The sequence below is a fragment of the Diaphorina citri genome, unplaced genomic scaffold, assembly GCF_000475195.1.
Source record: "Diaphorina citri unplaced genomic scaffold, Diaci psyllid genome assembly version 1.1 scaffold1403, whole genome shotgun sequence".
Classification (NCBI taxonomy): domain Eukaryota; kingdom Metazoa; phylum Arthropoda; class Insecta; order Hemiptera; family Psyllidae; genus Diaphorina; species Diaphorina citri.
Window position 1 is genome coordinate 57,311 of NW_007378829.1, and position 25,139 is coordinate 82,449.

Consider the following 25,139-nt stretch of genomic DNA (forward strand, 5'->3'; position numbering starts at 1 on the left):
AAGAAAAAAAAATATCCCAACTTCCAATGTATTGGGAAGGGAAAGGGGCGCGACTTCCATTTCAATAGAAGGGGACACATATAGAAAATTTTGGGAACCACTGATGTAAAGAAAGATAATTCCATGTTTATCAATGTATGTTTACGTTATTTTCGTTATAAATTTAGAGAACTTCATTGACAATATTACTCGTTTGTATGATTGTAGTCTTAGAGCAGTGCTTCTCAAAGTTGTCGCCATCGCGGCCCACTTTTCAAGACTCCATACTTTCTGCGGCACACAGTTTGAGAAGCACTGTTTTAGAGCAAAAAGCACTATGCTCTTTGCTCTCCACTCCACTTTGTTTTAGCTTAGGACACAAAAAGTAACTAGGCAAGTTATAGGTGAGATTGCGTGGCTTAAGCAGCGAATTTTTCATTGTCCATAGAGCATACAGTCAGGACTCAGTAACTAGGCAAGTTATAGGTGAGATTGCGTGGCTTAAGTAGCGAATTTTTCATTGTCCATAGAGCATACAGTCAGGACTCGCGAGGGAAATGGAAAAATTAAATTACCGGAAACTGCTGTTGAGTGAGAATTTCCCTCGAAACTCGAAGAGTTCATCGGACTTGGACCTTGGCAGAATACAAATTAGTAAATGAGAAAATGAGTCATTTGAGTGAGAATTTCCCTCGAAACTCGAAGAGTTCATCGGACTTGGACCTTGGCAGAATACAAATTAGTAAATGAGAAAATGAGTCATTGTACTTACTACAGGTACGCCTACGTTGTATCATTGGGCAATTCTTGAAGACGTTTGATAGAGGGAACTGTGACAACGAAGGTCTTATAGTCCCAAAATCCCGAGGAGGAGAAGGAGGACAGGATAGGGAAAAGTCAGCCGTTCCGAGAACGAACCGTATCTGTTTGCCTTACAAGGCGTGTTACCTTTCAATCTAGCTAGGCTGGCTGAGTCTTATAGTCCCGAAATCCCGAGGAGGAGAAGGAGGACGGGATAGGGAAAAGTCAGCCGTTCCGAGAACGAACCGTATCTGTTTGCCTTACAAGGCGTGTTACCTTTCAATCTAGCTAGGCTGGCTGATAAAATCTAAATCTAATCCAAATCTACTGATTTTAAAATCGAAATCTATTAATTTCTCGTTTGCAGGCATGTTCCTGACGGATCTCGTGTACATAGACATGGCGCACCCCAGTACAGGCGGCCTAGAACCTGCGCAGAGACGCGCCAAAATGAACAATATCCTGCGCATCATTGCGCATCTCCAGGCGTCTAGTTATGAAGATTTGACGCACCTACCTCATGTACAACATCATTTGAAATCAATACGATATATAGAGGAGCTGCAGAAATTTGTGGAAGATGATCAGTACAAGTGAGTGAGATATCTGCTATTATCATGAAAGCTCATAATAATAAAAGACTTGATGACTCATACAGTCATAGGTCACGGATGTACGGAGGGTTAAGGGGGGTAATTCAATTTGCAGTCTCCATTAACCTCGAACTCTTAAACACGCGATTCAGTCTGGATTAAATAATTAACCCAGTCAGGGTTAACTCCCCATAGTAGGTTATTTGGGTGGCCATGTTTGTGTCATGCACTCATGCACTACTCCTGAAGAATTTTCACAGGATGGGAGGAACCCTAAAGTGTCAACTAGCGTGTATGAACAGCCTCAAAGTTCTATAGAACATCATTCAACATCATGTATAGACTCTATTGTAGATACCTAGGTAATTAGAAAAAACATAGCGTGAGTAATATGAGTAGCCCTTCCAACTAGGGTTGCCAACTTTTTTTTCGGCATATGCGGTACAAACTAGCAAAATGGTGAAAAAATACGGATTTCCCGATTTTTACCCGGAACAAAGGCATGCATGCTAGGCCTGGCTGGTACAATACTGGTACATATTATGAAAGCTCATAATAATAAAAGACTTGATGACTCATACATACAGTCATAGGTCACGGATGTACGGAGGGTTAAGGGGGGTAATTCAATTTGCAGTCTCCATTAACCTCGAACTCTTAAACACGCGCAGCGCTTACAAGGCAGACGCGCTACCAACTAAGCTAACTAGGCTGGCACCTTTGAGTAAAAAAAGGATCAAAGGTTCTGCAGAAGATGGGTGGACAGGCAGACACAATCTGAGCAGATAGGGAAGGTTTGGGCATAATCTCAACAGAGGTCAGAAATTTAGGTTACCACAAGGTAGGCAGACAACAGGTCAAAAGTTAGTGCACTCTCATCTCTTACCTCCCGGGGTCTACAGTTGAAATTTGAAATGTACGTTCCAGGGCATTACACACTCATGTTGAAATGCACGTGAAAGGTTTGGGCATAATCTCAACAGAGGTCAGAAATTTAGGAAACCACAAGGTAGGCAGACAACAGGTCAAAAGTTAGTGCACTCTCATCTCTTACCTCCCGGGGTCTACAGTTGGAATGGACGTGCCAAGACTGCCAGGGCATTACACACTCATGTTGAAATGCACGTGCAGATGCATGAAAAACGTCTCAAAAATGGCCCTACATAATGTCAACAAGAGACTGAATCGGCGCTAGGATCTCTTGAAATCCGTACATTGAAGTAAAATCTTAGAAAGACTATCAGAAGATTACATAATGTCAACAAGAGACTGAATCAGCGCTAGGATCTCTTGAAATCCGTACATTAAAGTAAAATCTTAGAAAGACTATCAGGAAATAGAGCTCAGTTGAAAATGCCTACTGCCCGATCTCTTAGAAGCTTGATTACATAAGTTGATATCATAATGTACGCGTATTTCATAAGCAAATAAATTGATAAAAGGATCAGTATGATCAATTCAGTTTTAGTAGAGCTACCTGTAATTGACACACAACAAGTAGCACGGGTAGATGTATACTCGTATTACCACCTTAGTGTAATAAATTGAGAACCCTTCATGTTATTTTATTATTGTTTACAACTCGTTCATATGTATTAGTTGTATACTCGTATTACCACCTTAGTGTAATAAATTGAGAACCCTTCATGTTATTTTATTATTGTTTACAACTCGTTCATATGTATTAGTTATAATAGGAGGGGATACCTTTGTGCAAACATCAGGTTATTTCGGGTTGTGGGTTGCTTGCAAAGGTTATCTTGGTGAGACCATGTTCTACCTGACGTAGCTCGCCAGAACGGTTTCCAATGTCTATTATAGTCTCCAATATTCTTTCTGCTATGGGTCTCCTCTCTCCAACTCCAATATTCCTTCTACCAATATTGGGTCTACCAGTATTCCTTCTATTATGGGTTATGGGTCTACCAGTATTGTTCATGTTGTTCTCCCTTCCAGTTTCCTCTTACATAATGGAAGGTTTGCAGGCACACCTGTCAATCTCAGTAGATTCGTCTCCAATATCAAGCATGGTCTCCACGATTCTTTCTACTATGGGTCTCCTCTCTCCAACTCAAATATTTCTTCTACCATGGGTCTATCAGTATTCCTCCCACCATGGGTCTACCAGTGTTCCTTCCATCATGGGTCTACCAGTATTGTTCATGTTGTTCTCCCTTCCAGTTTCCTCTTACATAATGGAAGGTTTGCAGGCACACCTGTCAATCTCAGGTAATCTCATTTATTTTATTTCCATTGTGTATCCGGATCACGGGGAACACCTGTGCTTAGGCGGACCTGGAATTGCACAAGTCTTGCTCATCAGAGTGTTAGTTGTTATGGTGCTTCACATAAGTGTTTTGTACACTTTTAGGATAGTGTTTCATAAAGAATTTCATATTGTTTCTTATACTTTTAGAACTGTTTATGATTTGCCTTTTACCTCAATATTTTGAAACCTCTTTTTATGTGCCATGTGAATCATCTGATTGTTTTGTGATCCATATTGTCGCAAGTTCTCTCAGGCTTCATTATAATATTGTCTCATTAGATTGCTACTTTACGCCCGTCATGTACATTTTTTAATGACATTTGGATGCGTTGTTCTGCCTATCTTGTGATTTATTTGGCGCTTCTTTCTATTGTGCTGTGTCATATTTTCCCATTTCAGGTATTCTGCCTTACACCTTCTACAATCATGTCTTCTCCCAATATCATCGCGACACCTAGTTTTACAAGAGCTTTGCCCAAATTTCTCAATATCCTCGATGCCGTGTTCTGCATTGTGAGGAAGTAATACTATTTTAAGGACAGTCTCTGGTATAAGGTCCTCACCAGGTGCTTAGTTTGGTCTCTGATCCTGATAATGGGATAATATTACCATGCCCGGATTCTGGGATTATTGAAGACCCAGTCATCAGTGTTAGTATGTCGCATATCTTCGTATCTTGTGGTTCTTCTAAAGTGGTGCCAAGTTCGGAAGTTCGTAAGGCCGATCGTGTGATAAGTGCACATATTTTGTAATTTTGAAGTGTTCAGTGTTGTTGTTTGTGATTTTTTGCGCAAGTTTGATTGAAATTTTTATCTGTGTGAAAAGTCCTATGAGATATTTTGTCCCAGTGGAAAGCAGTTTTTTTGTCAAAATTGGTAGGTCCTAATTTCTTTAATTTATTCGAAGGATTTTTTCCGAATTCTTATCTTTCAGCATTTTAGTATAGTAGTTTTCTGTTTTTCAATTTTTACCAAATCAAATAAATAATCAGTTCCTACAAATGAGTTCACTGTTAAGATGCAAAAAATAAACGGAAAAGAAAAAAAAGTTGTAAAAAATTTCCTTCGGGCCGGATTTGAACCAGCGGCCTATGGATTACCAAGGAATAGAACACTACAGTCCACCGCTCTACCAACTGAGCTACCGAAGGTGATGTCTATGTGAGGGTAAAATAAGAGTATATCAAGCTGTAAATACTAAAGGTGAAAGTGAACCAGTCTTGAAGAAGAGGGTTACATAATGTTCTCTGTTGAGGTTGGATCACCCTCTGCTTGCATTCTGTTGTCTGCAACTCTGTGGTGCTGATAAGGTTTCTCTGTTGCCAGTTGCCAGCCTAGTCAACTTTGTTGGTAGTGCGTCTGCCTTGTTTGCGCTAGGCCGCGGGTTCGATTCCCGTCTGGGGCGGATTTTATCCTGATGGGATAATGTTCGTTCTCGGAACGGCTGGTTTTCTCCTATCCTGTCTTCCTTCTCTCTTTCGCTTCGGGACGATAAGACCATAGCAGTTACAGTTCCCTCTGTCAAACCTCTTTTTTTTTAAGGGTTTCTCTGTTGAATTTGAATCCACTACTCGGACACTTATAGAGATTTTGGTCTGCTATGGAGGACTGGAAACGGAAAAGAGATCACCCAAGTAGGTACAACTGGTTTACAAGGAATGAAAAACCCAGTTAGGACAAGATTACTTTTGGTCGTTCTCTTCCACTCGACTTTTGACAATTTTTGTTGAATCCCTGTTCGAGAATCGATGTTCTTTTTAGTTCTTCCTTTAGTAGAATATTTTATTTCCTTTTGGTTGAGACAAATTCTCTGGCCACCCAAAGGGGCAATGTCTAAAGCATGATGAGCACGTTGCCATCTGGAATGATGTTAGATGAAGTGTTTTATTTAGTAGAATTGTTTTTTTTTTTTTTTTTTTTTTTTTTTTTTTTTTTTTGTTTAAACACTGACCTCACAAACATTAAAGACTCACAAACATTATATCTAACCTTACTGACATATCTCATTTTTATAGGCTTGAAAAAAAATAAAATAATAAACATGTTAAATTTTACCACTTAAAAATACAGACCATACAGACCAAGATAAAAATAAATAAAAAAACTCGGAATGTCAATGACCATTCAGAGGATTTCTTCTAATTGATTCGACATTCAGCACTCATTTAACCTACTCCATTTAACATTCATCTCTCATCTGACCTTCTTCATTTGACATGAGTGTCATTCAAGATTTCAAAAAACAATAAACAAGCGGATGTACCAGTTTTCAGTGTTGTTGTTTGGTCCAGATTCCGATGTTGTCGTGTAGACAAAGTGGGATAACACAGGGAGCTGGTCCGGGCCTCGATTTATGTGATTCATTTTGCGATAAGATATACTGATACATACAGGCTAATCCTGTACCAGAGATGTCGAATAATAAATATTAATAAATAAATTTAATTGGTTAGCAATTTTAGCATCCATATAAAAAAATTTAAATTTAAAGAGCTGCTTAAAAGCTAAAAGAAATTTGAAATTTGGATCTTCCGTAATTTGTAGGTACTATGCATTTAGGGGGTCTTCCTCTTTCAATTTCTTTCATCATGAAATCACGAGTCTTTGTGTTTTAGAATGAAATTCAAACATTTGGTTCAATTCTCTTCCGTAATTTGTAGGTAGGTACTATGCATTTTAGGGGGTCTTCCTCTTTCAATTTCTTTCATCATGAAATCACGAGTCTTTGTGTTTTAGAATGAAATTCAAACATTTGGTTCAATTCTTTGTTCATCATTACACTATGATAAATTTTTGATGGTGAAAATTCTTTGCTCTGTTTCAGAACAACAATGGTAAAGCGTGCTCAATGGCCAGAATGAGATATTGTGAAATCCCGCGCGATGTGTCCTGCACCGATTCTTTTGCCACCCTCCGTCTATGTAAGGTAAGCGAGAGAGTAAAGTACACTCCCAATTAGAGCGTTTCATTCAGAATTTCAGGGAAAAGATGGAGATGCAAATTTGTGCAAAATTTGTCAAAATAAATGCAGAGTCAAAATACGTGAATGATGTAAACCAGGGGTTCACAAACTGGTCCCCCCAGCTGTGGGGCCTGTGAAGAGAAGTGAGGCCGCGCAATAAAATTATCGGTCAAAAAATGCCATATTTTTTTTTCGTCCGTAGTACCACCGGGAAGATCGAAATTCGTATGCGGAAGAAAAAAAAATATCCCAACTTCCAATGTATTGGGAAGGGAAAGGGGCGCGACTTCCATTTCAATAGAAGGGGACACATATAGAAAATTTTGGGAACCACTGATGTAAAGAAAGATAATTCCATGTTTATCAATGTATGTTTACGTTATTTTCGTTATAAATTTAGAGTAAAATTATCGGTCAAAAAATGCCATATTTTTTTTTTTTTTTTCGTCCGTAGTACCACCGGGACGATCGAAATTCGTATGCGGAAGAAACGCCTGACGAAAGAAAAAAAAATATCCCAACTTCCAATGTATTGGGAAGGGAAAGGGGCGCGACTTCCATTTCAATAGAAGGGGAAATACATAGAAAATTTTGGGAACCACTGATGTAAAGAAAGATAATTCCATGTTTATCAATGTATGTTTACGTTATTTTCGTTATAAATTTAGAGAACTTCATTGACAATATTACTCGTTTGTATGATTGTAGTCTTAGAGCAGTGCTTCTCAAAGTTGTCGCCATCGCGGCCCACTTTTCAAGACTCCAAACTTTCTGCGGCACACAGTTTGAGAAGCACTGTTTTAGAGCAAAAAGCACTATGCTCTTTGCTCTCCACTCCACTATGTTTTAGCTTAAGACACAAAAGACAAAAAGTAACTAGGCAAGTTATAGGTGAGATTGCGTGGCTTAAGCAGCGAATTTTTCATTGTCCATAGAGCATACAGTCAGGACTCAAAATCGTGTCGTGTGTTGTATGAACACCCTCATTTAAATTACATACAGTGCCTATTCGGAAAAAATCGAATGAAACTCACAACAAGTAGGAACGGGCCGTTAACCAGCGGTGATTGCACGTTGAATGTACTAGATCCCAATGGATCACTGAAGTTAAGCAACGTTACACGTCGTTGGTATCCGGATGGGTGACCATCTGGACAATCACGTGTTGCAGGCTTTTTGTCTCTTTCAGGCTGGGTAAGGTTAATCTAAGGACTGTAAGGAGGCAGGTTGTCGCCGAATATTGGGTAACTTCTTAGCGTTCATTGAATGCTGCACATGCGCAGAAACGATTTTTCGTCAATGTTGAAACGTTCAGTTAACGGGACGCTCATTTTGTTTGCGAAAACTCGCTATCAATGATAGTATGTATTTGTGTATTTCATTTCAGGCTGAGTAAAACGTGGAGTCAACTGACGAAAAAGGAAAGACTCACGTTCGAGAAGTTAGCACAAGTATTCTCAGACGAGAACAACTGGCAGAACCTACGGGAGCATGTGGAGAGCTTGAAACTACCCTGTATACCGTACCTAGGTGAGTGAAACACCCAGTATGAGGCTTATCTCACATTGGAAGTGTGGTCGCGCGACTTTTAGTAGCGCGAAGTCGTTTGAAAAACCAATCCTATGAAAAATGATAGTGACTCCTATGGGGTCCAAATAAAGATGAGTGTTTCACCGCCGCGCCTTTCTTATTTCGCAGCAAATGAAACATCTGCTTTATTAGACTCGTGTGGTCTGTGTCGTAGCATGCCCATCCCGTAGTGTGTCCCTCATCAAATGAGCTATAAGAGTAATAAGAGACACAATACTTTCCATTTAGGTGCTGGGTCAACACGAGAACGCCACAAAGAAACCCTCGGGTGCAGGGTTCTAATTTTTCAAAATCCAAATCTTCTGACTCTAAAGTCTAAATCTATCATATTATATAAAATCTAAATCTAATCCAAATCTACTGATTTTAAAATCGAAATCTATTAATTTCTCGTTTGCAGGCATGTTCCTGACGGATCCTAAGAGACCTGGGTCTGAACGTTTTTCGGCCACACACTTTCCTTAGATCTGTCGGACGTTCTGAGCATGAGTGGTGGGCCCAACACGGAGGTCTTATCGCCCTGGTGGGTATGAAACCTGCGACCTAGGTTCTTTCTATCAGGTTTCTTGAGAGAGAGAGAGAGAAAATCTCAACAATCTTTCCTTTCTCCTTTCCAGAGCAAGAAATCCTCGCTTCACTCGACCAGTCTGAATCTGGATGGGGAGGAGGAGGAGTATGGAAGAGGGGGGAAAGGGGCCCTCTCCTCCCCCTCTCACCCTTACGATCTGGAGTCCCCCCCTAGGGCGTATCTGCCCCCCCAAACCCCCACCACGGAGTGCTGGAGGAAGAAGAAGACATCGGTGACCGAAACTCTGCCATCGTATGAAACGCTGAAGTAAGTCAACATAAATGTGTCTTTTATGGTGGATTTCACCAATGACCTAATCAGAGATTTCACTAATTGGAGAATTTTCAATGATTCAAATTATAAATAGAAGTTTTTTATTTTTACTTCTATCTGCTCTACGTATTCCAGCTGAGGACCTAGCCTCACAGGTAATAACATTATAACGTCACTCTTTCCTGTCTGGACTCTTCACTTCTATCTGCTCTACGTATTCCAGCTGAGGACCTAGCCTCACAGGTAATAACATTATAACGTCACTCTTTCCTGTCTGGACTCTTCACTTCTATCTGCTCTACGTATTCCAGCTGAGGACCTAGCCTCACAGGTAATAACATTATAACGTCACTCTTTCCTGTCTGGACTCTTCACTTCTATCTGCTCTACGTATTCCAGCTGAGGACCTAGCCTCACAGGTAATAACATTATAACGTCACTCTTTCCTGTCTGGACTCTTCACTTCTATCTGCTCTACGTATTCCAGCTGAGGACCTAGCCTCACAGGTAATAACATTATAACGTCACTCTTTCCTGTCTGGACTCTTCACTTCTATCTGCTCTACGTATTCCAGCTGAGGACCTAGCCTCACAGGTAATAACATTATAACGTCACTCTTTCCTGTCTGGACTCTTCACTTCTATCTGCTCTACGTATTCCAGCTGAGGACCTAGCCTCACAGGTAATAACATTATAACGTCACTCTTTCCTGTCTGGACTCTTCACTTCTATCTGCTCTACGTATTCCAGCTGAGGACCTAGCCTCACAGGTAATAACATTATAACGTCACTCTTTCCTGTCTGGACTCTTCACTTCTATCTGCTCTACGTATTCCAGCTGAGGACCTAGCCTCACAGGTAATAACATTATAACGTCACTCTTTCCTGTCTGGACTCTTCACTTCTATCTGCTCTACGTATTCCAGCTGAGGACCTAGCCTCACAGGTAATAACATTATAACGTCACTCTTTCCTGTCTGGACTCTTCACTTCTATCTGCTCTACGTATTCCAGCTGAGGACCTAGCCTCACAGGTAATAACATTATAACGTCACTCTTTCCTGTCTGGACTCTTCACTTCTATCTGCTCTACGTATTCCAGCTGAGGACCTAGCCTCACAGGTAATAACATTATAACGTCACTCTTTCCTGTCTGGACTCTTCACTTCTATCTGCTCTACGTATTCCAGCTGAGGACCTAGCCTCACAGGTAATAACATTATAACGTCACTCTTTCCTGTCTGGACTCTTCACTTCTATCTGCTCTACGTATTCCAGCTGAGGACCTAGCCTCACAGGTAATAACATTATAACGTCACTCTTTCCTGTCTGGACTCTTCACTTCTATCTGCTCTACGTATTCCAGCTGAGGACCTAGCCTCACAGGTAATAACATTATAACGTCACTCTTTCCTGTCTGGACTCTTCACTTCTATCTGCTCTACGTATCCCAGCTGAGGACCTAGCCTCACAGGTAATAACATTATAACGTCACTCTTTCCTGTCTGGACTCTTCACTTCTAATATGGTGCAGTAATCGACAGAACTCGCTGAAAAAAGAGGGGTCCTTGTGGGACCTCCAGAGACTCCATTGGGGCCAAAATCTGATGAGGGAATGTCCTTTAGGTGTTGAATATGTTGCCAAATTTTACCAAACTGAGGTATGGCGAAATAAACGAACAAATTAATCGATTTTTGTCAAAAAATCAATATCAAAACAATCTACATATATCGATTGTCCCTCTAGTTGTCAAACAGATTCATCATTCACTAATCCACTAACTTTTGGTTTCAGTTGACCCACTATCTTCTGGCAGCTTTGTTAAGTTATTCACTAATCCACTAACTTTTGGTTTCAGTTGACCCACTATCTTCTGGCAGATTTATCATTCACTAATCTACTAACTTTTGGTTTCAGTTGACCCACTATCTTCTGGCAGCTTTGTTAAGTTATCCACTAACTTTTGGTTTCAGTTGACCCACTATCTTCTGGCAGATTTATCATTCACTAATCTACTAACTTTTGGTTTCAGTTGACCCACTATCTTCTGGCAGCTTTGTTAAGTTATCCACTAATCCACTAACTTTTGGTTTCAGTTGACCCACTATCTTCTGGCAGATTCATCATTCACTAATCCACTAACTTTTGGTTTCAGTTAACCTTCTTCATTTGACATGAGTGTCATTCAAGATTTCAAAAAACAAGAAACAAGCGGATGTACCAGTTTTCAGTGTTGTTGTTTGGTCCAGATTCCGATATTGTCGTGTAGACAAAGTGGGATAACACAGGGAGCTGGTCCGGGCCTCGATTTATTTGATTCATTTTGCGATAAGATATACTGATACATACAGGCTAATCCTGTACCAGAGATATCGAATAATAAATATTAATAAATAAATTTAATTGGTTAGCAATTTTAGCATCCATATAAAAAAATTTAAATTTAAAGAGCTGCTTAAATGTGCATTTGATACAAATACGTATTGGACTCTATGTGTCTGTGTCAAAGGCATTCTCTGCCACCTAGCCGAGCTCGTATTAACCCATTTGGTCCTCGATATTCACAGGTCAGTTTCTGGGCAGTCCAGGAGATCCTCAATTGTGTTCCTATCAAGCTCAGGGCGGAAACCTTAGCCCATTTCATCCGAGTGGGCAAGAAACTGTTGGAACTCAACAACTTCCATTCCTTGTTTGCCATCATATCTGCCCTCCAGAGTGCGTCTGTGTATAGGTGAGTAACACTTGGTTAATGTCCTTTCCCACATGTAGTTCGGAAAAAAATCGCGTCGTGTGTTGTATGAACATCCTCATTTAAATTACATACAGTGCCTATTCGGAAAAAAATCAAATGAAACTCACAACAAGTAGGAACGGGCCGTTAACCAGCGGTGATTGCACGTTGAATGTACTAGATCCCAATGGATCACTGAAGTTAAGCAACGTTACACGTGGTTGGTATCCGGATGGGTGACCATCTGGACAATCACGTGTTGCAGGCTTTTTTGTCTCTTTCAGGCTGAGTAAGGTTAATCTAAGGACTGTCAGGAGGCAGGTTGTCGCCGAATATTGGGTAACTTCTTAGCGTTCATTGAATGCTGCACATGCGCAGAAACGATTTTTCGTCAATGTTGAAACGTTCAGTTAACGGGACGCTCATTTTGTTTGCAAAAACTCGCTATTAATGATAGTATGTATTTGTGTACCTATTTCATTTCAGGCTGAGTAAAACGTGGAGTCAACTGACGAAAAAGGAAAGACTCACGTTCGAGAAGTTAGCACAAGTATTCTCAGAGAACGTCACTCTTTCCTGTCTGGACTCTTCACTTCTATCTGCTCTACGTATCCCAGCTGAGGACCTAGCCTCACAGGTAATAACATTATAACGTTACTCTTTCCTGTCTGGACTCTTCACTTCTATCTGCTCTACGTATCCCAGCTGAGGACCTAGCCTCACAGGTAATAACATTATAACGTCACTCTTTCCTGTCTGGACTCTTCACTTCTAATATGGTGCAGTAATCGACAGAACTCGCTGAAAAAAGAGGGGTCCTTGTGGGACCTCCAGAGACTCCATTGGGGCCAAAATCTGATGAGGAACATTATAACGTCACTCTTTCCTGTCTGGACTCTTCACTTCTAATATTTATGGTGCAGTAATCGACAGAACTCGCTGAAAAAAGAGGGGTCCTTGTGGGACCTCCAGAGACTCCATTGGGCCCAAAATCTGATGAGATAATATGATGCAGTAATCGACAGAACTCGCTGAAAAAAGAGGGGTCCTTGTGGGACCTCCAGAGACTCCATTGGGGCCAAAATCTGATGAGGGAATGTCCTTTAGGTGTTGAATATGTTGCCAAATTTTACCAAACTGAGGTATGGCGAAATAAACGAACAAATTAATCGATTTTTGTCAAAAAATCAATATCAAAACAATCTATATCGATTGTCCCTCTAGTTGTTAAACAGATTCATCATTCACTAATCCACTAACTTTTGGTTTCAGTTTACCCACTATCTTCAGGCAGATTTAACATTCACTAATCCACTAACTTTTGGTTTCAGTTGACTCTACTAGACCTCGCAGTGTTCAGACAGATTCGACCTGATGAGCTCACGTCATGTGCGTGGAATACGCGACATAAGTTGGAAGTGGCGCCCTCTGTCGTCGCCTTTACGAGACGCTTCAACCATGTGAGTATTATTGGAACTTGTAGTTCCTATTTCTGACACTAGGTTCAGCTATTGAAACTTGTAGTTCCTATTTCTGACACTAGGGCGAGCTATGGGAACTTGTAGTTCCTATTTCTGACACTAGGGTGAGCTATTGGAACTTGGAACTTGTAGTTCCCATTTCTGACACTAGGTTCAGCTATTGGAACTTGTAGTTCCTATTTCTGACACTAGGGTGAGCTATTGGAACTTGTAGTTCCTATTTCTGACACTAGGGTGAGCTATTATCGATTGTCCCTCTAGTTGTTAAACAGATTCATCATTCACTAATCCACTAACTTTTGGTTTCAGTTTACCCACTATCTTCAGGCAGATTTAACATTCACTAATCCACTAACTTTTGGTTTCAGTTGACTCTACTAGACCTCGCAGTGTTCAGACAGATTCGACCTGATGAGCTCACGTCATGTGCGTGGAATACGCGACATAAGTTGGAAGTGGCGCCCTCTGTCGTCGCCTTTACGAGACGCTTCAACCATGTGAGTATTATTGGAACTTGTAGTTCCTATTTCTGACACTAGGGTGAGCTATTGGAACTTGTAGTCCCTAATTTCCGACACCAGGTTGAGCTAGGGTTTTCCCTCCGTCCCGTGACCTGCACCTTTTTAACGTACCTGATACTTTAATATTTTAACTTCCCTTAAACCTTTATAGGGCATAGGTAGTTTCGGTCCGAATTTTAGATGCTAAATTTTTTAAGGCTACAAAAAAGGTCACACTATCCCAACTCTTTTTAGATATTGATTGTGCATTTGATACAAATACGTATTGGAATCTATGTGTCTGTGTCAAAGGCATTCTCTGCCACCTAGCCGAGCTCGTATTAACCCATTCGGTCCTCGATATTCACAGGTCAGTTTCTGGGCAGTCCAGGAGATCCTCAATTGTGTTCCTATCAAGCTCAGGGCGGAAACCTTAGCCCCGACACTAGGGTGAGCTATTGGAACTTGTAGTTCCTATTTCTGACACTAGGGTGAGCTATTGAAACTTGTAGTTCCTATTTCTGACACTAGGTTCAGCTATTGAAACTTGTAGTTCCTACTTCTGACACTAGGGCGAGCTATTAGAACTTGTAGTTCCTATTTCCGACACCAGGTTGAGCTAGGGTTTTCCCTCCGTCCCGTGACCTGCACCTTTTTAACGTACCTGATACTTTCATATTTTAACTTCCCTTAAACCTTTATAGGGCATAGGTAGTTTCGGTCCGAATTTAAGATGCTAAAATTTTTAAAGGCTACAAAAAAAGGTCATACTATCCCAACTCTTTTTAGATATTGATTGTGCATTTGATACAAATACGTATTGGAATCTATGTGTCTGTGTCAAAGGCATTCTCTGCTCCCAATGGATCAGGATCACTCATGTTAAGCAACTTTGTGCGTAGGTAGTATCCGGACTATCCGGATGGGTGACCATCTGGGCAATGGAGGAGTTGCAATTGGGAATATATTATTAATAAAAGGTCGATTCCTACGTAAAAAGTCGTGAAAAATCCAAATCAGAGGTCAGGTCGCTGATGGGGGCACGGTTGGTCCAGTGGTAGCGCTTGCTTGCCATGCAGAAGGTCCCGGGTTCGAATCTTACCATCGACAAAAATTTGTACTCGTTTTTCGGTTGCAAATATTTCAACGGGTTACCTTCTGGTGTTCTCGTGTTGACCCAGCACCTAAATGGGAAGTATTGTGTTTCTTCTCGCCCATCTGATGAGAGGCATACTACGGGATGGGCATGCTACGACACAGGCCACATGCGTCTAATGTGGCAGTTGTTTCATTGCTACGAAATAAAAACGGCGGTGAAACACTCATCTTTTTTTTTTTTTTTTTTTTTAGTCTAATGTGGCAGTTGTTTCATTGCTACGAAATAAAAACGGCGGTGGAACACTCATCTTTAAAAAAAAAAACACACTATGTGTATTTCCTATTGTATAACGTTCTACGTGTAAAAGAGAAAGCGAAAGATAGAGAGAGAGAGAGAGACTTCGAAATTCGACAACAGACAACAGATGGTAGATATCTGAAAAGGTTAGAACTGTTAGAAGTTTTCATTTAAAGGGAACTTTTTGTATGAACGCCTGGTAACATTCAGATTATGCAATGTGCAAGACATAAAACACAAATGGCAAGAGCTGGTGGGTGTAGGTGGTAACTAGGTACCTAGGTACAACAAAAAGTTTTATAAAGAGCAGGTAAATGTTGAATTTCGAATTGGAATGCATTGCATTTTATCTTCTCAACTTCTCATGTTATTTTCAACACCAATACAGATTACCAAGATGGAGAAGAACAAAAAGAAGACGAAGAAGAAATGAAAAAGAAGAAGAAGAGGAGTAAAAAGAAGAAGAGGAGTAAAAAGAAGAAGAGGAAGAACAAAAATAAGAGGAATAAAAAAAAAGAAGAAGAGGAAGAACAAAAAGAAGAGGAAGAACAAGAAATGAAAATGAAAACTTGAGAAGATGTAGTAACACGAGCTTTATTTAAATAGCTGCTTGTTATGTTTCCTTCAATTGTTTTTCTTCTCGTTATTATTTTTGACACCTGATAATTTTTGTGTCTGATTGGAGGACTGATTTTTTCCTATTAGGTGCCTGAATGTACCTATTAACTCTACAGGTGAAATATTTTATAATAAGTACCTACCTACGTACCTATTTCTGAAAGCTTTTCAATTTTCGTAATAAATTAAACACGGTGCCTCATGTAGCAATGGTATCATGCTATAATTTATTGATATATGTATGTGTACATACTTGCATATCTACATACTACATACATAATATGGAAAGGTCACAAGTCATAACTTACAGTGTAGTGTATTTAGAACGTGTATCCATTGTATCATATAAAGGTAATAAGTTTTGTAGTTACCCATTTCATAACTTTACAATTTTACTATCTGAAGTATCTGAGGAAGTCTGTAAAAGAGGAGACGATTGTGTTCTACGACACCCAATAGTTTTCTAATATGTATGAAATTTTGTCTTCTTTTAGAAGAACTCTTTTATTTCTTATTTAATCGAAAAGTACAAAGAGATTAGGTAGTACCTACTTACTGTGGTTTGAAATTTAGGTACTACAAAACTTGTCAATGTAAAGTGGATTTGTTTCATGGTCAACTTACGAGGGTACTTGTGCAGAAGTCACGTCCGTGGAATATTGCTACCAAAGGAACTGGCACAAACGAGCAGTGACCAGTGCCTCCTCCCTGTGGGAACTTTTTTTTATGTACTTTCTTAATAAACCTCCTGTAGGTACTGACTCTACTTTCTACTATATTTAGGCTACTTTCTATCCCCGTGGTAGCTTCATTAATTTAGTCTACTTTCTAATCTACAGGGTGGTCGGAATTTTTTTCAGAATACTCAAACCATAGATCCAGGAGGTCAATACAAGACTTTTTCACTCTATGAACATATGCCCTAAAATGCATCCTATTCGAGATATGGAGCAAAAAGGGCAAACGTTCTACTTTCTCAATTTTTCTTACTAATGATACCTACTCACGTTTTATTTAGGAGGTTAGAATGAAAATAAAATAGTCGGAGGCCGTACTTTTAATCATAAAACCAAGATATCGGAACAAATTCTCTTGTAGGAAGACAGTTGATCTTAGAATCAAAGCCTGTGTAGCGGCCCTGCACAACTCTGATGTAGTGAATTTCGAGCAATCTGGCTTGAATAAAATTAAATTTGCATACCCTAAGCTCCACAGGCACGAATTTATGACAGCTTTTGATCGATATTTCGGTGAGGAAGCATTTTAGGGCATATGTTCATAGAGTAAAAAAGTCTTGTATTGACCTCCTGGATCTATGGTTTGAATATTCTAAAAAAAATTCCGATCACCCTGTATGTATTGTTTTCTACTTTCTAACTGGTATGTTGGGTAATCTATGTTGATTTCTAGAGGGCGTAGCACTAGTCTTCCTCGTAATTTTCACGTGGGGTCCTTGACTTTTGGCTTCGGGTGAGTTATAGGGAAATTTCTCTTGGCTTTCTCTTCTTTAGAATTTTAGATTCTTTATTATTGTTTCCGCTTTCCATTGATTTTGATTTTATGTTGAACTAATAATTTTGCTTTTTTCTTCTTAGAATATCCGGCTTTCTTTTCATTTTCCTTTTTTTTGTCTAATCAGCTTATCTTTTTCTACCTAACCCTAGACTTTTCTTTCTTTTTGCATTGTTTTCCAATTTTTGGTTTTTGCTTTTTCATATTCACTGTCTGTATTTTTCCTCCCACAATATTTTTAACAAACGTAAGATTTTTTCCAATATTTGCTTTTCGTATTGTTGTAGCAATTGCCCAAGTCAAACGGATTCAAACTCCTTCTGTAGTTGGCAGTATTTGTCTAATCAGCTTATCTTTTTCTACCTAACCCTAGATTTTTCTTTCTTTTTGCATTGTTTTCCCATTTTTGGTTTTTGCTTTTTCATATTCACTGTCTGTATTTTTCCTCCCACAATATTTTTAACAATCGTAAGATTTTTTCCAATATTTGCTTTTCGTATTGTTGTAGCAATTGCCCAAGTCAAACGGATTCAAACTCCTTCTGTAGTTGGCAGTCCCAAGATTTGCCTTTGATCTTGACCTGTTTCGGTAGTCTTCCCCCCCCCCAGCAGTGACAAAAGTTTAGTAGGGTTAATTCGAGGTGAACATTTGTAAAAGCTTTGTTGCTACAACAAATTAATACCTTTGTACCTTCCATCAATTGCTATACCTTTGTATTCGTACCTTTCATTAAATGATTACTATCTTCATTTGTTATTAATATATTAATCTCCTTGTGCTGTGTTTTCAGTTTTCAATTCATCAAGACGCAGGAGCCACGCCATCTGTTGGATGATTCTGTACTAGAAGTTAGTTCTCCCCCCACCCCTCCCTCCCATCATGTTACATCTCTACTCATGTCCACTAGACCTCATATCAATCCGTTCAACAGGTAACATAGAAATCCCAGGCACCAGGGTACCACCCAATAGAAACAGTAATTAATTCGGAAACTTTAGATTCCAAAACCACGGGCCCGAAAAATCAGAATATTAAATTTGACAGAATGAAAAAGAAATTTCCCTTGGTAAAGAAATAGCAAAGGTTGAGTGCGAAGGGCATCCACTCGTAAAATTTGTAGCCAAAACCAAATGTCAGCCCAAACGAATATTTGACAGAATGAAAAAGAAATTTCCCTTGGTAAAGAAATAGCAAAGGTTGAGTGAGAAGGGCATCCACTCGTAAAATTTGTAGCCAAAACCAAATGTCAGCCCAAAGCAATTAATTACCCTAGTTAGGGCTGATTGAGAGGCTGACGAAAAACGCCGACCCCGTCTGTACACGGGAAAAGGCGAAGAAAAAGAAGAAGATTGTCCCCTATTTGGCAACAATTTACCCGTCTCTCATAACCACCTGTGTGGAGCCGGGAAAGGCCAGCAGCACACAATAGATCAGTTGCGCTTACTTGGGTGATGTTTCAAAGTCATAGAGCAGGAAAAATGAGGACTAACGGAATTTTTCTTTTTCTTACGACTTTTACCAATCGATTTAAACAATACCGGTAAATCGTAAACTTTGACGTCACGGCATACGCTCCCGTAGGCGATGACGTCATAATTCATGACTCCCTTAACACATTGACTCCCATTCGGTTCACAGGTAACCAGTACAAATTCAAAGCCCTCAGTCCCGAGTTCGCCACTCAATGGTTGACATTACTACAGCACACTGCCCTCTCCTTAGTTTCCGACAACAAAACTCCCACTAACCTTATCTCGTTCGAGTGAGCACAAAGAAGCGTGCCGGGAGGCGCGCGAACGTCAAGAGTTCGACGCCCGGCCTATATTAACACGAAACGGAGTTTGGCACGTTGCTTCATCGTGTTTTGATAATGATAAATGAGAACCACAACTCCCACTAACCTTATCTCGTTTGAATGAGCACTATAATCGACGGCACATTACTTCATCTCGGATCGTTTACAGAGTGTGTGCCCCAGACTGAAAAACCAACCGATGTCAGAGAATTTTGTCTAACAAAAAAGAAAAAGAAAAAAAAAACTAGTTTTTTCTTGTGAAAAACATGGTGGACCGGAGATCATATAACATAGCTCATCCAGCACGTAGATTGAAATGACGATAAAGAACTGAGGCAAAAAGATCTATGCCCTTCTCTGTTTTTAGCCTGATTGATTTCGAAGAATAAATGTTTGGTTTGGAGAAAAGATTATACATTCCCGACTCTAAGGATGAAATGAACACTTTTGTAAACCCTAGTTTTTTCTTGTGAAAAACATAGTGGACCGGAGATCATATAACATAGCTCATCCAGCACGTAGATTGAAATGACGATAAAGAACTGAGGCAAAAAGATCTATCTATGCCCTTCTCTGTTTTTAGTCTGATTGATTTCGAAGAATAAATGTTTGGTTTGGAGAAAAGATTATACATTCCCGACTCTAAGGATGAAATGAACACTTTTGTAAACCTCAAAGCACTATTTTAAACCTCTTACGTATGGTTCCATAACTTTCGAGATGAAGGGAACAGTAAGAGTTGTATGAAGAAGAAACTGAAAATTGAATTGTACTCCTACCTAATTAATACTCAAAATTTTATACTACCTATATTAGTTTTTTATGTTTATTTACTGTACAATGTTAGAAAATTGGAAAATGTTTTGTATTCTATATTTTGACGAGCAATACTGCATAGGAGAAAATGAAATTGTATAGGACTAGGTGAAAAACTACAATAAGAAAGTAAAGTCTCCCTTGTATGAACTATGAATCCTAAATCTCTAGATTTAGATGCTCTGCTGGCACCAACAGTTTTCACCTAGTAAATTCAGTGATTTATGTTCCATTCAAAAAATAGACAGTTAAAGAAAGTATAAAGTTCCACATAGGTATGCTCTCAAGTCATGTAGAAGGTTATGATTGTCTTCAGTATAACAATATTTTTTTACCTGCATATTCAGCATATTTTGTTTTATAAAGTTCCATATAGGTATGCTCTCAAGTCATGTAGAAGGTTATGATTGTCTTCAGTATAACAATATTTTTTTACCTGCATATTCAGCATATTTTGTTTAGTTTTTAGCCATTTATAAAGTCGTGTTTCATTGTTGGACTTTTTTATGGGCGTTTCTTATTTGTAACAGTAGTTATACCAAAGTAGTAATTCAGTGAACGGCAGAACTTATACAGGCTCCTCTTACCTCCAAAGACCCTACAAATAATGAACAAATTACTGTTTTAGTTACAAACTAGCTGTTGTGCCCGTGCTTCGCCACGGTTTAGAATATTTTAGTAAGATTTTTTCTCCGTCAGTAGGAGTTGTATATCCTATCAGGTTCATTTTTTGTAACTCATTATGAGACGTTGCCAAATTTGGAACAGGGCAATTTTTTTCATCCTCATATCTGTGTTCAACTGGCAACACTTTCAGTGTTTTTTTCCCCCTCAAGTTACAAAAATTGAACTTACCTGTTTTCTATATGTTTGTGGTACTATATGGTGTGGGTTACCTATCTTCCACCTTGGCGATCGTTGGTTGGGTGGAAGAGCTCACGGTGTGAGAATCCTGCCATTCGTTCTCGGAATAGCTGGCTTTTTCCTCCTCGATTTCGGGACGATAAGACCTCCTTTGTTACAGTTCCCTCTGTCAAACTCCAAGCGACTTCTTACATAAATGCCTCGTAAACCAGAGGGTCTGGGTTCGATCCCAGCCGGGGTACCTATAAAATTTATCCTCATTTATTTCAAATTTTGATCACAATGATGGGCCTCTAATCAGGCAGTAGTCTTGCCAAGTGGTTATCTTCAATTCAAAAGACTATTATCTGGTCTATGTTTTTTTTTTTTTTTTTTTTTTTTTTTTAGAAGACCCTACTGAAGGAAGGCAAGAGACCCACTGTGTCATCCTGGCAGAGATATTGGGTACAGTTGTGGGCGTCTACCTTAGTCTATTATCCACCGCGATCCTTCAAAGGGTAAGTAGCTGGTCTGAACAGTCCTTGGAAAAATTAAAGAAATTTTTTTTCCCCCCAGTCTTATAGTCCCAAAATCGGAGAGAGAAGGAAGACAGCATAGGAGAAAGCCAGGCGTTTCAAGAACGAACATTATCCGTCCAGGATAACAGGTTTTATACGCGACCTGGAAAACGTGGAAAAGTCATGGAATCTGAAAATCGGCCAAAAAGTCATGGAAAATCGTGAAAATTTAAAGAAAACCTGGAAAAGTCATGCAATTTGCCACCCGGTCAAAAATTAAAGGTGTTCAATTAAATATCAATCTTTTCCGAAAAACGGCCTGCGGCGCATTCCTCCTCATATTCCTTGACGTTCTGCATATTGCATATTTTATTTAAATGAAGGGGCAATCTAACTGATTTTTAAGTACCTCCGCCCCCTTATTTTTTAGAAAAAGTGATGGAAATTTTCTGGAAAAATCATGGAATAGTCATGGAATTTCATTCCGGGAAAAGCGTATAAACCCTGAATACCTGTAAAGTAGTTGATGTACACAAGATGTTGGGCTATTACTGATTTTTAAGCATCTCCGCCCCCTAAATTTCTGGAAAACTTATGGAAATTTTCTGGAATAGTCATGGAATTTCATTCCAAGAAAAGCGTATAAACCCTGTATAAAATCCGCCCCAGACTCGTGTGATCCGTATCATAGTATGTCCCTCATCAGATGGGTGGGATAGAGAAGAGACGCAATACTTCTCATTCAGGAGCTGGGTCAACACGAGAATACCAGAAAGTAACCTGTTGACATATTTGCAATCGAAAAACACGTGCAATTTTTTTCGTCTCTGGGAATCGAACCCGGGGCCTTCTGCATGACAAACAAGCACGTTACCACTAGGCTAACCGTGTTCCCTTGATTCCTGACACAAACATGTGTTGTGGATTGGTATTCGAGAACACTGAGGTTCGTATCCCAGCATTGACAAATAAAAATTGAGGGGGTAAAAAAAAAGTTGCAAAAAAATTTCCTTCGGGCCGGATTTGAACCAGCGGCCTATGGATTACCAAGGAATAGAACACTACAGTCCACCGCTCTACCAACTGAGAACCGTGTCCCCTTGATTCGTGACACAAACATGTGGATTGGTATTCGAGAACACTGAGGTTCGTATCCCAGCATTGACAAATAAAAATTGAGGGGTTAAAAAAAAAAGTTGCAAAAAAATTTCCTTCGGGCCGGATTTGAACCAGCGACCTATGGATTACCAAGGAATAGAACACTACAGTCCACCGCTCTACCAACTGAGCTACCGAAGGTGATAGGGATAGGTGGATAAATAAGAGTATATCAAGCTGTAAATATTAAAGGTGAAAGTCAACCAGTTTTGTCTTCACATAAGAAGAGGACTACAACATAATCCCAAGTTGAAGACTGATAGTATTCATAGTGTATGGTGTATGGGCTATGGGTATACGATTAAGTGATAATGTAGGCGACCTTGATCATTGACCGAGCGAAGAAACTTTCGAGTTTTAATCCTAGCCAGCCTAGTTAGTAGTTAGGGGACTCTTATGAAGGAAGAATGAAGCTGTTTGATGCTATAGTGAAGACAACGGTGTTGTATGGGGCGGAGGTGTGGGGATGTCGCTATGCGGAGGTGCTGGAGAAATGTCAGTCTCAATTTCTCAAGACCGTCTACTGTCTACCAAGGTGTACCCCCGGCTACATGCTCCGGCTTGAGATGGGCGTGGTCAAGCTGGATTTCCATATCTTCAAGCAAATGGTGGAGTGGTGGCTAAAACTTTTGGTGATGTCCCAAGACCGATACCCACGGATTTGTTACAATCAATTAATAGAACAGGACCTTAGATCTAGCAACATTGAGAAATATAATTGGGTTTCATTATTAAAAACAAAATTGGTACAGTTGGGGTTTTCAGAGGTCTGGGAAGCTCAGAATGTTGAGATGTTGCGTTCAAGAAAGTTAGAGATGTATGAAAAATACTATAAGGTATTGATTAATAAAGATTGGTCAAGTTTGGAGGTTTCGAGCTTCGGGGGACTTTTTGTTGATCTAAAAATGAAGCTAAATAATTATGAACTTGGAATATTGTTTCCTTCCTCTTATTTGTTAAACAATGTAACCATTAATAAGTTAAGAATTGTAGCGCAGTTACGCTTAGCAGGCAAAATGGTTAAAATTTATTTGAATGGTATAACATATGAGTGGGATCAAGCAGATTTATGCACTAACTGTGATCTAAATATTCCTGAAACCTTGCAGCATTTTATTGTAGACTGCCCTTTGTATAAACCCGTTAGAGATAGATTTCTACCAGAATTATCAGGTACTAGTCAGAATGTTGTGATATTGTTAAAGTTAGGTAATAGAGTAAAAGTTAATAGTATATTTTATTATGTTGAGGCAGCTTTGAAAATTCGGTCGTTTAATAGAAATGAATAGACGAAAATTTGCGGTTATTGGTATATACCTAGGTGTGTAGAATGTTTTCCATTTTATTTTTATCTTTTCTCTTCTTTAGTAAAATTGTATGTTTATATATTTCGAAAATGTAATTTAGTAGGGTAACTAGCATTTTAAATAGATTTTTAATTTATATTATACCTATTAATGTATGTAGGTTGCCAACCATTGTTATAAAAATTTGATTTTTAAAACAAATAAACCTTACCTTACCTTACCTTACCTTACATACCAAATTTCAAGTCTCTAGCTCTTACCGTTCTCGAGATATTTTGTTTACAGACAGACAGACAGACACACACTATTTTAACCAAACGTTAGCCTTACCGTTCTCGAAATATTTTGTTTACAGACACACACACGGACCAATGGCTGAAACTTTGGATTTAGGCTCTAGGGACCTCAAAACGTGTTTTGACACTAAAAACTGACCATCGAAAATTTGACCCGATTACATTACTTTCCTTCCTATAGGATAAGGAAAGTAAAAAATAATAATAATACAATTTTCAGCAAAAAATATATCTTTTTTACTCCTCTCCTTATCCTATAGGAAGGAAAGTATTTTTTTCGGGTCTATTAAATTTGTAGAACCACCTATTATTCATTTATTTTTATTTTTCCCCCGATTTTTCCTTTTTTTCTTTAGAATTTACAATAAATTTTACATGAATGTCATTGTTTTATTTTCTTTCAGACATGAGCGAGTGGACTTCAAGAAGGAACCATGCAAAATGTCACATGTACAGGGTTGTATGATAAGTCCTGGCGATATTTTTTTCGGGTCTATTAAATTTGTAGAACCTATTATTCCTTTATTTTTCCCCCGATTTTTCCTTTTTTTCTTTAGAATTTACAATAAATTTTACATGAATGTCATTATTTTTTTTTCTTTCAGACATGAGCGAGTGGACTTCAAGAAGGAACCATGCAAAATGTCACATGTACAGGGTTGTATGATAAGTCCTGGCGATACCACTGATGTGTTCCTATTCAAAGACCCCCTCAAGTGTAAGTATAATAACAAAAGTGGGGGATCTTGGAAAATGGTTTGCACAATCCTCAGAACAGTTATTCAGAGAGCAAGTGGAAACCATGATCACCAACGTTTAGTTGGACACGGCACTACAAGAAAAAGAATAGTACTGAAGAGTCTCTTTAGTAGGCTACTAGTACATATTATTCTCAACTTCTGAATGTTAAAAAAAAAAAAAAAAAAAAACCCTCAAAGTGCGAATTTTAAAAATTGCCGCCGGGACAGCTATCTCACGTCGTCCGAGCTCATCTCAGCCCTGTTCATAAACACACCCTCAATTTTACTCAAGGGATTTTTATCCCTTTTCGGGAATTTTTCGGGTCTGCCTGGGATAAAAAGGGATTGAGGGATTTTAAGGGATTTTTGAACACTTTAAGCCTTAAAGGCAT

The 25,139-nt window shown here is 39.2% G+C and overlaps 1 protein-coding gene, 3 long non-coding RNA genes and 2 other non-coding genes across 7 annotated transcripts in view; 3 read left to right on the forward strand and 3 right to left on the reverse strand.

Moving 5' to 3' along the window:
- LOC103515712 (ral guanine nucleotide dissociation stimulator-like 1) overlaps positions 1 to 12,419 on the forward strand; it is a 27,191-nt gene extending 14,772 nt beyond the window's left edge. Inside the window, exons 2-5 of the mRNA XM_026828303.1 lie at positions 6,466 to 6,567; positions 8,811 to 9,028; positions 11,546 to 11,767; positions 12,254 to 12,419. Of these exons, the coding sequence (XP_026684104.1) occupies positions 6,466 to 6,567; positions 8,811 to 9,028; positions 11,546 to 11,767; positions 12,254 to 12,419 (708 nt within the window). The remainder of the gene's footprint in view (positions 1 to 6,465; positions 6,568 to 8,810; positions 9,029 to 11,545; positions 11,768 to 12,253) is intronic.
- On the reverse strand, positions 4,703 to 4,792 carry Trnay-gua. The gene is given in 2 exon segments: positions 4,703 to 4,738; positions 4,756 to 4,792. It is a non-coding gene; the product is annotated as a tRNA-Tyr (tRNA).
- Positions 12,419 to 14,188, forward strand: LOC103515711. 2 transcript variants are annotated; one of them, XR_541726.3, is made up of 3 exons: positions 12,419 to 12,492; positions 13,099 to 13,227; positions 14,119 to 14,188. It is a non-coding gene; the product is annotated as an uncharacterized LOC103515711 (long non-coding RNA). The 2 variants fall into 2 exon arrangements; XR_003393291.1 differs by lacking the exons at positions 12,419 to 12,492; positions 13,099 to 13,227 and adding an exon at positions 13,613 to 13,745 and having other exon boundaries at positions 14,119 to 14,172.
- Positions 14,189 to 19,043: 4,855 nt separating this feature from the next.
- LOC113470115 lies at positions 19,044 to 19,618 on the reverse strand. Its single transcript, XR_003393295.1, has 2 exons — positions 19,525 to 19,618; positions 19,044 to 19,313 (listed from the first exon to the last, which is right to left on the reverse strand). It is a non-coding gene; the product is annotated as an uncharacterized LOC113470115 (long non-coding RNA).
- A 465-nt stretch (positions 19,619 to 20,083) lies between these two features.
- On the forward strand, positions 20,084 to 20,384 carry LOC113470114. Its single transcript, XR_003393294.1, has 2 exons — positions 20,084 to 20,160; positions 20,262 to 20,384. It is a non-coding gene; the product is annotated as an uncharacterized LOC113470114 (long non-coding RNA).
- A 2,071-nt stretch (positions 20,385 to 22,455) lies between these two features.
- Positions 22,456 to 22,545, reverse strand: Trnay-gua. The gene is given in 2 exon segments: positions 22,456 to 22,491; positions 22,509 to 22,545. It is a non-coding gene; the product is annotated as a tRNA-Tyr (tRNA).
- Positions 22,546 to 25,139: the final 2,594 nt, after the last annotated feature.